This window comes from Rana temporaria, chromosome 10 (genome assembly GCF_905171775.1).
Source record: "Rana temporaria chromosome 10, aRanTem1.1, whole genome shotgun sequence".
Classification (NCBI taxonomy): Eukaryota; Metazoa; Chordata; class Amphibia; order Anura; family Ranidae; genus Rana; species Rana temporaria.
The window spans coordinates 119,131,252-119,143,954 of record NC_053498.1 but is presented as its reverse complement, the minus strand read 5'-3'; the positions used below and the strand labels follow the sequence as shown (position 1 = coordinate 119,143,954).

At 39.2% G+C, this 12,703-nt stretch overlaps 1 protein-coding gene across 1 annotated transcript; it reads left to right on the top strand.

Moving 5' to 3' along the window:
• The first annotated feature begins 340 nt into the window (after nucleotides 1-340).
• On the top strand, nucleotides 341-9,411 carry LOC120915516 (natriuretic peptides A). The gene is made up of 3 exons (XM_040326087.1): nucleotides 341-546; nucleotides 7,651-7,965; nucleotides 9,122-9,411. The coding sequence occupies exons 1-3, from the start codon at nucleotides 430-432 to the stop codon at nucleotides 9,125-9,127; spliced, it is 438 nt and encodes a 145-aa protein (XP_040182021.1). The 5' UTR covers nucleotides 341-429; the 3' UTR covers nucleotides 9,128-9,411.
• The last annotated feature ends 3,292 nt before the right edge of the window (nucleotides 9,412-12,703 follow it).

The window sequence follows — 12,703 nt, the reverse complement described above, 5'->3', positions numbered from 1 at the left end:
GGCATTACGGGATGGCAAACGGTTGAATTGTCTCCTATTTTCCATGAGCCACCTAGAAACTATTCAGGTACCCAGAAAGGTGAGATGGGAGAGACCCCGAATGTGAGAAAACCTCTTCACTCAGGAATGTCAGTCCACTAGCGGGTCAGTCTGGTCAAGTGGGCCAGTAGCTTCCTGAGCAGGTTGTGGTGCAATAGCAAGACTGGGATAACTTTAAAAGGGAATCTTCTGTTGGCCTGCAAACAGCTTCTTTATCTTTTCGGAAGTGATGGAATGTAGATGAGTTCATGCTTGGGACAGGCTTGTGTCAGGGTGGCACCTATATAAAAGCAGACGTTGCTGGGCCAGCAGATAAAACAGGGACAGAAGCAAGCTTATAGGAGAAGGATCCGGGTGCAAGAACCAAAAGGGAGACAGCTACCGAGGGCAATGGGGACCTCATTCGTTGGGTACTTTACATTTGTCCTGCTTCTTCTGGCATTGACCAAAGTTCGAGGAGGTCCAGCATACAACTTCCCCCTGTCTTCAGACTTGTCCGATTTAAAGGTAAGAAAGCAAGCTGGCTGGAGCAAAACTATGAAGGATGAATAGATGGCAACGGATCCAAGAGATGATGGGCCCTTACCTGTCGCTCATTATTAGGTGGGATGTAGCCAATTAGTTTTCTGCAGTTACATTACATGTTGGGAAGCATTGTCAACCGCAGTAACATTTCCATCCTCCAATAGGGAGATTTCACCCTTTAGCAAGTTACGCACACTTACCATAAATCTGTACATCTCATTTATGGGTATATGGTTCTTTTGATATGTTTCATGGACCCCTAAAAGGGAGTTTAGGCAATAATTCTGCATATAAAACCATAATACAATTTTTGGACAATAAAAAATTGGCAACAAAATGAACAAGAATTCCAAATTTTGTAATAATAAAGTATATAAAAAGCCAAAGTTTTTTAGCTTTGGAGAGATTAGAGATGGGTTAAAAATCCCATTCCTGATAGTTATCACCCATCAAGGGTCCCAATTCGTAAGATTTCACCTCGCTTGTTCCGGCGAAAAAACTCAAATTTTGGGATTTTTTCTAACTTTCTCCCCTATGAGTGTCATAGGGGAGAAAGTTAGAAAAAATCCCAAAATTTGACCAGGAGGAACAACGAGGGTAAATATCCCCAGTAAAGACAAAGACAACAATTGCAACTTGACAGGGGTTCTAACCCTCACTTACTACATCATAAACTGAAAAAAAAAAAAAAAAAAAAAACTTTTTGTCTATTCACCTATATACTAGGAATACTACTAATAATTTATTATCATTGCCCTAAATTTACAATAGTTTCTAAACATATTCCAAGTTGTTTATATCATTCTGTTTATTAAACTTAAAAAGAGGGGCGTTCAAAAAAAGCAAACACTTTTGGTAATAGGTCACTTGTGGGTATTCTGGGTTAAAGTTATAAGCAACACAGTTTAATTCCAGTTAATTTGTAACATTAGCAGAAAATGTAACCACATGTTCTCACTATAAAGCCGCGTACAGACGGTCGTTTTTTGTGATGAAAAAAAACGACGTTTTAAAAAAAATTCGAACATGCTTGAATTTTTTGTGTCGTTTTTCAAAACGTCGTTTTTTGTTTAACAGAAATTGACCGTGTGTAGCAAAAAACGAAGTTTAAAACGACGTTTTTAAACCCGCGCATGCCCAGAAGCTAGTTATGAAGCTAGCTTCAATGGAAAAAAGTGGTGAACGTAACCTCGCTTTGCTAGAGCATTGTGAAAAAACGATGGTGTGTAGGCAACGTAGTTTTTGAAAATGACGTTTCAAAAACGTTGTTTTATTTCATGATTTAAAACGTCGTTTTTTTTCATCACAAAAAACGACGGTCTGTACGCGGCATTAGACATATTGGATTCTGATCTCCACAGCTCAGTGGCTAGATACCCTTCTGGGGGCATTAATAGAGCAAAAGAAAGGGAATATCACCAAGGGTGACGTATACCAAAATCACACTCAAAATACCATAAAAATTATAGTAGAGTTTCAGTGTAAAGAGCACCCAAAAATCATTCCGAAATATGCAAAAAGAAAAAGAGAGATATAATACATTGGCGATTGTTAGACAATGGTTCTGTTATCAGCCATTTTAGGCTAAAGAAAGGTAAGGATAAGTGGCAATTATAACTGTGAATAATATTTCAAAATTACCTTTTCACCAAAAATGTTACATTTTTTTCACTGGTGTCAATTTAAAAAAAAGAAAAATGTCATTAATGTCAAAAAAATAAATAATGAAAGAATAATTGGAAAAATACATCCACAATTACTTTGGTTAAATGCAGAAAAAATACCTACTGCAGCTGTATACATATCTAAGACCAGCTTTTTTCACCTTATCGTGGAACCCTTAAAATACTTTTTAGGTCTCAAGGAAACCCTGCCTAAATTATTTATCTAAATTTTGCTGTACATTAGAATGATCACTAAATTTTAGAACATTTTAAATAAAAGAATAAATAATATGGTATAGCTAGTATATTTGGCACCCTGGACAGTTAATTTTTTGCACCCCCTTGATTTGTAAAACCCCATTGTTAATTAAAATTGTGAAATAAATGAATGATCGTAACAGAAAAGACATGCATAAAGTAAAATAAGTGGTTTTGCTACGTTAGTTGTGATCGTAGAAATGCCTCCTTGCTTTGGTAGTCAGGGTAGGTATTGCTTGCTACTCAAAAAAAACCTGAGCAACCTCAGAAGGAACCCTAGTTGAGAAAAGCTTTTATAAGAATTAATAATAATAGCCATTAAAATTGGATAAAAAATATTTTTTATAAACAAGATTACAATGTCCTGATTATCACCCATTGCTGGTTGAAAGAAAAGTCACCTTGTCGTTTCTGATCTAATATAGTACATGAACATACATACATAGTGCCATCCTGAGAATATTTTCTATACAACTGATATTCTTTTTTGTGTTTGTATTTATTTATATTAAGCGAATCAGTTTATTGCATACACATTATCATTTTCATTTTTGTATTGGTTAAAAAAAAAATATATTGCAAGGACCTTCATGCCTTTAAAATGTGGGAATTAGGATTGGAAAGAAATCAAAAATTCATGAAAAATAGAAGCATACAATTATAGAAGAGCAAACTGATCTCAAACAAGTTGATTTTATTCGAAAATTACTGGATTGTATCAGCAACATTTTTCTGATAGAGAAACCTTTTTCTAATTTAGTTTAGGTGAAATTTAGAGAGTAAGGAGGGTTGTTTTTAGGTATACTTAGGGAAGGTTATTTCATTTAGTGTTGTTATATTTGTGTTTTCTTGTATGTATTTTGTATACTGTAGTGTTTATTTTACATGCACATTATATTCTTTGTACAGTAGCTTTTTATTTTTAATGTTTTTTTACTGTCCGTTTTTTTTTTTTCATATATACAATGAACAATGTTTTTAGGTCTAGGGTACTTGAAAGGGGCTTCTCTAACCCTTAGGAGCCAGTTATCACCCATTGTACTTTTAGAAACACCATCATTTAAAATTCCCCTTTGACCACAATGCATTTAGCAAAAATGGTGAATATTAACAAATAATTCATCAACATTTTTGGGAAACAAAAAAAAAAAAATCTGAATTTTGCTTACAATAAATAACCATTAAAAAAAACAATGACTGCTTGCCGATGTGAAATAAAAATTTTGATTACAAAACTATTTAGAGATTAAATAAAGTTTCACACATTATCATTTCACGGAAATGACATTTAATTTAATAGAAAGCCTATCACACTTATAAGAGACTTTGAGGCCCTGTACACACGGCAGAATTCAGCCAGAAACTCGATCGGAGCCGTATTCTGCCGAGAAACCCGGTCGTGTGTACACTTTTGGCCGAGGAAACCGACGAGGAACTCGTCGAGCCAAATAGAGAACATGTTCTCTATTTCCTCGTTAGTCAATGGGGAAACTTGGCTCGCCGAGATCCTCGGCGGCTTTACAAGGAACTCGACGAGCAAAACGATGTGTTTTGCCCGTCGAGTTTCTCAGACGTGTGTACGGGGCCTTAGGGGTTTGTGTCCTGCTTTCTGCACAGGTACACGCTGGGAGTTGTATTCCAGAGCAGTTTGCCATCATTGGTTTGAGAATTGGTAGTTATTTTATTGGTTGTTGCTATTATCTAACGCCTGAACTCCATCACTACTCTTTGCACCTCTACGTCTAAATCCGTAGTTATAAAAATAAGGCTCCATAAAATATTAATGTTGACATTTTCATTGCCAACTTCAATCACCAATGGTAATGATCTAATCATATCTGGGGCCAAAAATCTGAGAAATTGTTCTATAAAAGGTCATCGGAGCTACGGACACGTTTGGAGAAAGAACATGGAAATGACAAATTTGAGAATGATATTATTTTGGGAGCTTCTATGCCATGTACATTTTATACAGGGCTGCAACTTCCATTTGTGCAACAAATCAGCAGAGCCATCTCCTCCTTGTACAGAGCAGCAGTTTGCATGACATTTAGAATGTGAATTCGTTTTCCACCCAAAAGGTAAAGGTTTGCATGATCATGCAGCCAAATAGTGACTGTCCTCCTTTCTCTATGGTGCCTCAACTGCAAGCACTTATATAGGAATTTCAATTCAACCTCAGAACTCTTGTAGGATTTAGCAGCACCAAGATCCTTTTTTTTTTTTTAAATACACTCAGTTATGCTTATTTTCATAGTAACCAATTTATTAGCCCAAATTCACTTAAAAAAAAGAAATCTGTGAAAGTTGTATAAATAATTTTTGACTGTTCCTCTATTAGTCTTTTTCTTTTTTCGAGTGTATTTGATTGTTGAGTATTGCTTCTTTATGCAGGCCAATTCTGGCACTTCACTCCTGCATGTAAAAGTTTATGATTTTGTTTGGTAGAAAATTACTCAGAACCCCAAACATTATACGTGTTTTCTTTTAGCAGAGACCCTAGGGAATAAACTGTCGGTTGTTGCAACATTTTATATCACATGTTATATACGCAGCAATTTTCAAACGCGTTTTTTGGAAAAAAAATGTTTTAATGAATTAAAAAAAACACTAAAGTTAGCTTTATTTTTTATATAATGTAAAAAGAGGGTGTTACGCCTAGTAAATAGACATCTTACATGTCATGCTTGAAAATTGCACTCACTCGTGGAATAAAGGCAAACTTTGGTACTCAAAAATCTCCATAGGCAACGCTTAATTTTATATTCTGTTTAGAATTACAGAGGAGGTCATGGTATAGAATTATTGCTCTCGCTCTAAAATTTGTGGCGATACCTCACATGTGTGATTTGAATGCCGTTTACATATGTGAGCGACGCACGTATGCGTTCGCTTCTGCGTGTGAGCTCGCTGAGACGGGGGCGCTTTAAAAACATAAAAAAAAATGATTGTGTATTATATTTAGATTTTTACAACTTCCATTCAAAAAATTTTTTTGAAGGGAAGTGATTAAAATGTTTATTTTGATCAATTTTATTCATATTACAAGGAATGTAAACATCCATTGTAATAGGAATGGTGTGTGACAGGTCCTCTTTATGGAGAAATGTGGGGTTGATGAAACTCCACATCAGTCCTCCAGGCTGGAAAGCCTGAGATAAAAAAAAAAATCAAAACAAAAAGAAACAGGACGATCTCTGCTTTCCAGCCTAGTATATGGCAGTATTTACAACTGCCAGGCCTCCGAGAGTCATAGAGATGACTGGGGACCATCTGTCCCCTGTAAATCTCTATTGTCAACTTCTGGCACTGGTGAATTCCTTCTCCGGATTGCCGAAGCACCGGAGCGGCAGGAGGGGGGGCATCCCCTACCACCTCCTGTAAGAACAATCAAGCGGCTGAACTGCCGCTATAATTGTTCTTACGATGAAGGGAATCGCCGGCTGAAGAGAATGATGCCGGGTTGATTCCTGTAAGGGCAAGCATTATCCCGGTATAACCACTGAAACGAGAGGACATCCATGTAGGCCTCCGGTGGGAAGTGGTTCAATTTGTTTTCCTTTTTTTTTCTCTTCCATCTTTCCATAAAAAAACATAATGCATGGGGCAAATCAGATTCTGTTTTTGGCTCAAGAACAGGTCCAGGATAAGTAAAAAGCGATTGCCTCCAGTCACGTCAAACCCTTAAAAATGTCCTATTAACTACAATAAAGCTCGCCAAAATATTTCAGGATAATAAAAACTAATTTTCTCTCACCCGTAAATATGACAAAGTTAAAACAGTTAAAGTGAAACTTCAATCCCCTCTTTGGTGGGTTCGCTCCATCCCCCTGGTGCCATTATGGTGCATGCGCACATGTTCTAAAGATCTGTCTGCTGAACATCGGCACACATGTTGATTCCCTTACAAATGTGCAAAGACTTTTATTATGGAAGCACCAACGATAAATAGTAATTATCTGATGAACCTTGAGTGAGATGCCTCCATCCCTGATACAATAAAAGATACATTGGTCATGACTTTCCAGGAGGCAAATCACAATAGTAGACATATTTGTATATTTATTGCATGGTAACAAATTCCATATTACAATAATTTAATAACATTTTAAACAAACAAAATAAAAAGCTGATCCATAATAAATAAGATGTAACAATATAAATTCATAATTTCCCAATTTTTGCATACATGATAGCATAGCAAATGGTGACCAAACCATCCTCCTGTGCTTTCTTTGATCCATTCGTCATGGAAACCGGGTCTGGCCTCCATTTGTCTTGTGGTCTGGTTGGGCTACTCTGCCACAGTCCATTTGCAATTTGCATCTCGCGCTCCATGGCTGTTAGGTTTGTCTTTTTGAGCTGACCTGTGAATAATGAGGCCATATGCCCAACCTAATCTCCTTTCCCTCTCCCTCTTTTTTGGGGAGTTATTCACTTACTATACGGTATTATTATTCTGGCATATTTTTTTTTACCTTTTTAGATAATCTCTTGCATTGCCAGGGATCCATGAAACGGGTAGAGTTTTTAGGATGTCAAGAATCTTTTAGCTCACCATATGCTATGCCATCATACATTTCCACCTTTTTAATAACATCATCTATGCGAATATTGGGAAATTAGTAATTTATATTGTTACATATTTTTTTTTATGAATCGGCTTTTTATTTTATGTTTAGAATTTTATTTAATCATTGTAATATGGATTTTATCATGCAATAAATATACAAATATGCCTACTATTGTGATTTGCTTCATGTAAAGTAAAATGACCAATGATTGTATCCTTTATTGTATGAAGGAAGTACCAAAACATTTGCCATCTTTGCGCATGAGCGGGAAACTCCTGAGTATGTTCGGCGAAAACCTGTGCGTGCTCAGCTGTGCTGCAAGGCGCACACGCGGATTCCAGGAGAGGTGGCGGGAGGTTTTTAAAATGTGTTCATTTAAAAAAAAATTACATACGATTGTGAGAGAGGCACGAGGTAGGAGGCAGGATAATATGACGCTTATTTCGGGATGAAGGTCTGCTTTAGGTAGTCTTTTTAAAACAAAAATTGTGTGGTTTGTTAATATATATTGATGGTACCATAAAATAAAAAAAGTATATTTTTTTGTGGAATTTTTTCATTCTGATCACATGATCTATTCTGTTCCTCAGGGGCTCCTAGAACGTTTAGAAGACAGACTCCCGGTCGAAGAAGCCGAGGCTCCAGCTCAAGACATATTCGCTCCAAATTATGATTCCGCTGACTCTTCAAACTCAGCACCGTCCTTGACTGTAGAAGCTGCCCGTCCCGGGGCCGACATGGTGTATAACAGAGGGTCCTGGGCACAGCAAGAGAAATCTTCTCCGCTGAGGAACAAACTTCGAGAGTTGCTGAACGCTCCCCGCAGCATGAGAAGATCTTCCGACTGCTTTGGATCTCGAATTGACAGAATCGGCGCTCAAAGCGGCATGGGTTGTGGCCGCAGGGTGAGTGACTTGAAGGGTGATGGGCAATTGGGTCATGTTGGTTGGTTCTGTCGTGTGAAACGCGTCACCTTGCTTCCCCCTGCCCTTACACCATTATGTGTTTTTTGCTTTTATTCATGTTCTGAATAAACCTAATTGCATCGCTAACGGGAGTGCGGCCATTCTTCTTTTTCATTCACACATGGGTCATGTGTAACTGACATGCAATGCTTGCACGGATGCTGGGAAATGGCTCAGTATGTGCTAGAGTTCTTATTCACGTATATCAACATTACAAAAGGACAACCTCCTCTGAAATCCTAAAGGTGTCTTGGGAAAAAAAAAAAAGATCCCCCATTATTTTTTGGGATACAGGATAGAATTCGAATTCTGTTCTAAGAAGGCCTTACGGTGCTTCAACCAGTGCTGGCATTGTGGTTTCACCTATGTATGTGTACACATGGCTAAATTATGTGAATGACCATGCAAAAAAGGGGGAACAGACGTGAAATCAGCACCGGTTAGCAGAACCTGCACTGGCTGGCAAAATCACGTATCCTGTTCCAGCAGGCCACAAAGCCGTAGCCTCAATTATCGAACAGCCCAACCCTAGCCTGTGCACCAGCAGGGGGCCCATGTGGGAGGAACCAAGACCAATCTGGTGCCTGGGTTTTGTCAAGCCCTACGTTATACAGATCAATTAATGGTTTTAATACTCAGCCCTAGGAAACCTAATCATTCCTTGCAATGGTGCTGCGCCCATACTTCAAGTGTTAACTGCTCATACAGTCTAGGGGAGAGTACAAGAACTTACTTGATCCTCTACTGCAATAGCAGATGGTGCTCCCTCACACTCCAGGGAGTGGACTCTCCTTAGGTGCCATTACATGCAATGCAGGGCTTTGAACCCTACATTGGACTTGATGACATCAGGACCTTAGACCGCTCGAACATGGGGGGAGAAGATGCTGTGGGTATGGGTTTAGCAGTATGGAGGATAGGGTAAGTAGATCTTCTTTTCTATGTCCCTAGACCTAAACAAGCAATTAATCCTTGCAGTGCAGGTTTTTTATTTATTTATTTTTAAACAAAAAAGTGGAGCTTCTCTAAGATTCCCAGAGTTGGGCTTTTAAATGAAAAGAGAAACAAACATTCTGAACGTCTTTCCTTTTCTCAGTTCTAGGAGGATACGCTATGGATTTTAGAAGAACCCAATCTTCGCCATTGAGGAGAACTTGTGCCGTTATTTAAGGATGTCGTCTTACTACAGACACTCTGCACCGACCACAGCCCTCCTCATTATTTAAATCCTATTTATTTTTCTACATTGTAACAACTCCCATCACCATAGTCACCAAGTGGTTTTCCAGGTTTATAGATCAGATTACTGCTGCGGATTTTGCCCGGGGCACCGTATTCTTTTGTTTTGTCTTGTATGGGAATAAAGTAAGAGTTTTTTTCCTAGTCTCCTGTTGTCACTGTACTTGGAGTCGAGTTCATTATCTGGGCCCCTCCGGCATGCTGGAGAGTCTGGTGTAAGCTTTGATGGGGGGCTTTTAACATCCACTTCTGACTTTGAAGGCCATCAAGAGGTCTCTGAGCACCAAAGCCTCTTCAATTCAGTCAGTAAAGTTCTCTAATCCCACCAGTGGGTCTGGAACAGACGCTGGGAGAGGGAACTGGTCATAGCCTTTCATCTCTGTGTGCCCTGCAATTCTAAGTCTTCTATATGACAGTAATCACAATGCTAAAGTGTAGGCCAACAAAACTCTAAACCAGGGTTTCTCAACTCCAGTCCTCAAGGCACCCCAACAGGTCATGTTTTCAGGCTGTCCATTATTTTGCACAGGCGATTTGATCAGTTTCACTGCCTTGTAATTACCACAGCTGTTTCCTCTGAGGGAAATCCTGAAAACATGACATGTTGGGGCGCCTTGAGGACTGGAGTTGAGAAACACTGCTCTAAACAATGGAACAAGTAAAAGGTGAACTCTAGATGCAAAAACTTTTAAATATATTCCTCAGTAGCCATAAAGGGTACATAGTCACTTTGTGTGCACCAAATACCTTTGCAAGCCCAGATATTATTTTGTAATAGTTACAGTGACATCATCACCATCATGTACATTGCCTGTGCAAAAAGCAGAGCTGTGGGAGGGGCCCAACAGGCTCTGAACACTACAGGAGGGGGTGACGACAAGACCAAGAACCCTGCACAGGGAGAGAGAGCAGCAGGTAGCAGTCATAACTACAGGAAGCTCCTGCAACCCCGCAAGGCCGAGTTCACATATAGGCTGAATTGGATGTGTCTAACCACATCCAATTTGCATAACATGTGAATGTTCCTGGCTCTCAACGGGGCCAGTTCACACATGTCCAGGGCAGTCACGGTGCAGTTTTGAAAAGGGTCCGTCTGAGGTGCAAATTCAGGCACGAAAAAAGACAGAGACAGACAGACAGAGACAGACAGACAGACAGACAGACAATCAGGAGGCAGCAGCAGTGCCTCCTGAATGAAATAGTGAACAAATGGGCACGAAAAAAAAACAAAAAAAAAAAACATATAAATCACCCAACATAGTGTAATATTATTACACCATTATTGTCAGAACAGTCCAGCACACATATGCATGTGCATAAACAATAAACAGGATAGTGATGTAAATCTTCTATGTAGTATTTCTCCAACACTGTGCCTCCTAAAGTGCAGTGTGCTTTAACCGGTTCCCGACCGGCACACAACAATGTAAGTCAGAATGGCACGGCTGCGCAAGTGGGCATACAGGTACGTCCCCTTTAATTTGCGAGCCGTGTGGTCGCGACCCTGCCATGAGCTCCGTGACCGCGCACCCGATCGCCGCCAGTGTCCCGCGATCGGGTCACAGAGCTGTAGAACGGGGAGATGTTAGTGTAAACACAACATCTCCCCGTTTTGCCTAGGTGACACCGCCACTGATCGTGTTCCCTGTCATCGGGAACAACGATCAGTGACATGTCGCGGCAAGCCACGCCCCCTAACAGTTAAAAGCACTCCCTAGGACACACTTAACCCCTTCAGCACCCCCTACAGGTTAACCCCTTCACTGCCAGTGTCGTTTTTACAGTAATCAGTGCATTTTTATAGCATTATAGTGTCCGATGTGTCTGCCCTAATGTCACAGTCACGATAAAAAAAATCGATCATCGCCGACATTACTAGTAAAAAAAAAATATATATATATATTTTTTAATAAAAATGACATAAAACTATCCCCTATAAAAAATATGTAGAAGAATACGTATCGGCCTAAACTGAGGAAAAAAATAAATAAAAATAATATTTTTTTTATATATTTTTGGGGGATATTTATTATAGCAAAAAGTTAAAAATATTACATTTTTTTTTAAAATTGTCGCTCTATTTTTGTTTATAGTGCAAAAAATAAAAAAATGCAGAGGTGATCACCAAAAGAAGGCTCTATTTGTGGGGAAAAAAGGACGTCAATTTTAAATGATAAAATCCTCCAACTTTTACACTCTAAGGTGCATATCCACAGCCCCTTTCATAAAATCTTTGAAGTTGGGCTCCCCAAAAACGAACCACAGAGAGGCAATATAGTGTAATATTGTCTTTAATAAAAAGTACTTACATGCATGTGTAAGCAGGGCTGCCATCAGGGGGGTACAGGCAGTACACACGTAAGGGGCCCGGAGGTCCTCAGGGCCCCAGATGGCAACCCCCCCCCCCTTTTTTTTATAAAAAAAAAAAATTATATAAAAGAAATAAAAAAAAAATATATATATATATATATATATATATATATATATATATATATATATATATATATATATATATATATATATATATATATATATATATATATTTTTTATTAAAGGGCCCAGAGGTTTCTTTTTTTTTTATTATTATTAAAGGGCCCAGAGGTCCCCAGATGGCAACCCCCCCTTTTTAAAAAAAATAATATATAGATATATTTTTTATTTCTTTTTATTAACGGGCCCAGATGGCTACCCCCTTTTTTTAATGTATTTTTCTTTATTTCTTCTTTTTTTGTAAAGGGCCCCCCGCTTCTCAATTCGCGGCACCCCCCCCCGCTTCTCAATTTCAGGCAGCACACCCCCCCTTTCTCTGCTCCAGGAGGGCCCATGCCTGACGCTGTGTAACGGGCCCCATAATTCCTGATGGTGGCCCTGTGTGTAAGACACAATAGATAGCAGCACAGCTGTAGGATAGGATGAGGCAGGGGCCGGTATGTCACTCTGTAGGTGATGCAGGAAACGCAGCGTGCGTCTCAGCTGTCCAAATCGCTTGCAGTTTCCCCACTGCTCCTCTGTGAACCCAGGCTTGTCACAGTGATTTCAGCCTGGGTTCACACAGTAGCAGTGCGCATTCCCGTTCAAATTAAATGTGATTCTTTGCAGCCTGATTTGCGCCAAATCATTTTGTATGGACATAAAAATCACACCACAGAGTATCTGTTTCGGCATCGGCAGCATTTTACAAGTATGAGTACTCGTGAAAATATTCAGTATCGATACTGGCATCAGTGCATCCCTTATCACACTCTGGATGGGTCCTGCATGTCACCATCACTGAATGAATGAATGAAGCAACACTTTGTGCACTTCATAAAAAAAAAAAAAGGGGGGGGGGGGCCCGTCTCCTCACCCACCCCTTTCATTTATTGGATTTCAGTTTTTCACACCCTGCTGTCTTCTCCCACTAGCAACAATCTGCCCCCATTGCATACAGAAGCACAGA

Coding starts and splice junctions, on each gene's coding strand:
- LOC120915516 (XM_040326087.1), top strand. CDS start 430: ATGGGGACCTCATTCGTTGGGTACTTTACATTTGTCCTGCTTCTTCTG. Junction 547..7,650: donor CAGACTTGTCCGATTTAAAG/GTAAGAAAGCAA, acceptor TCTGTTCCTCAG/GGGCTCCTAGAACGTTTAGA.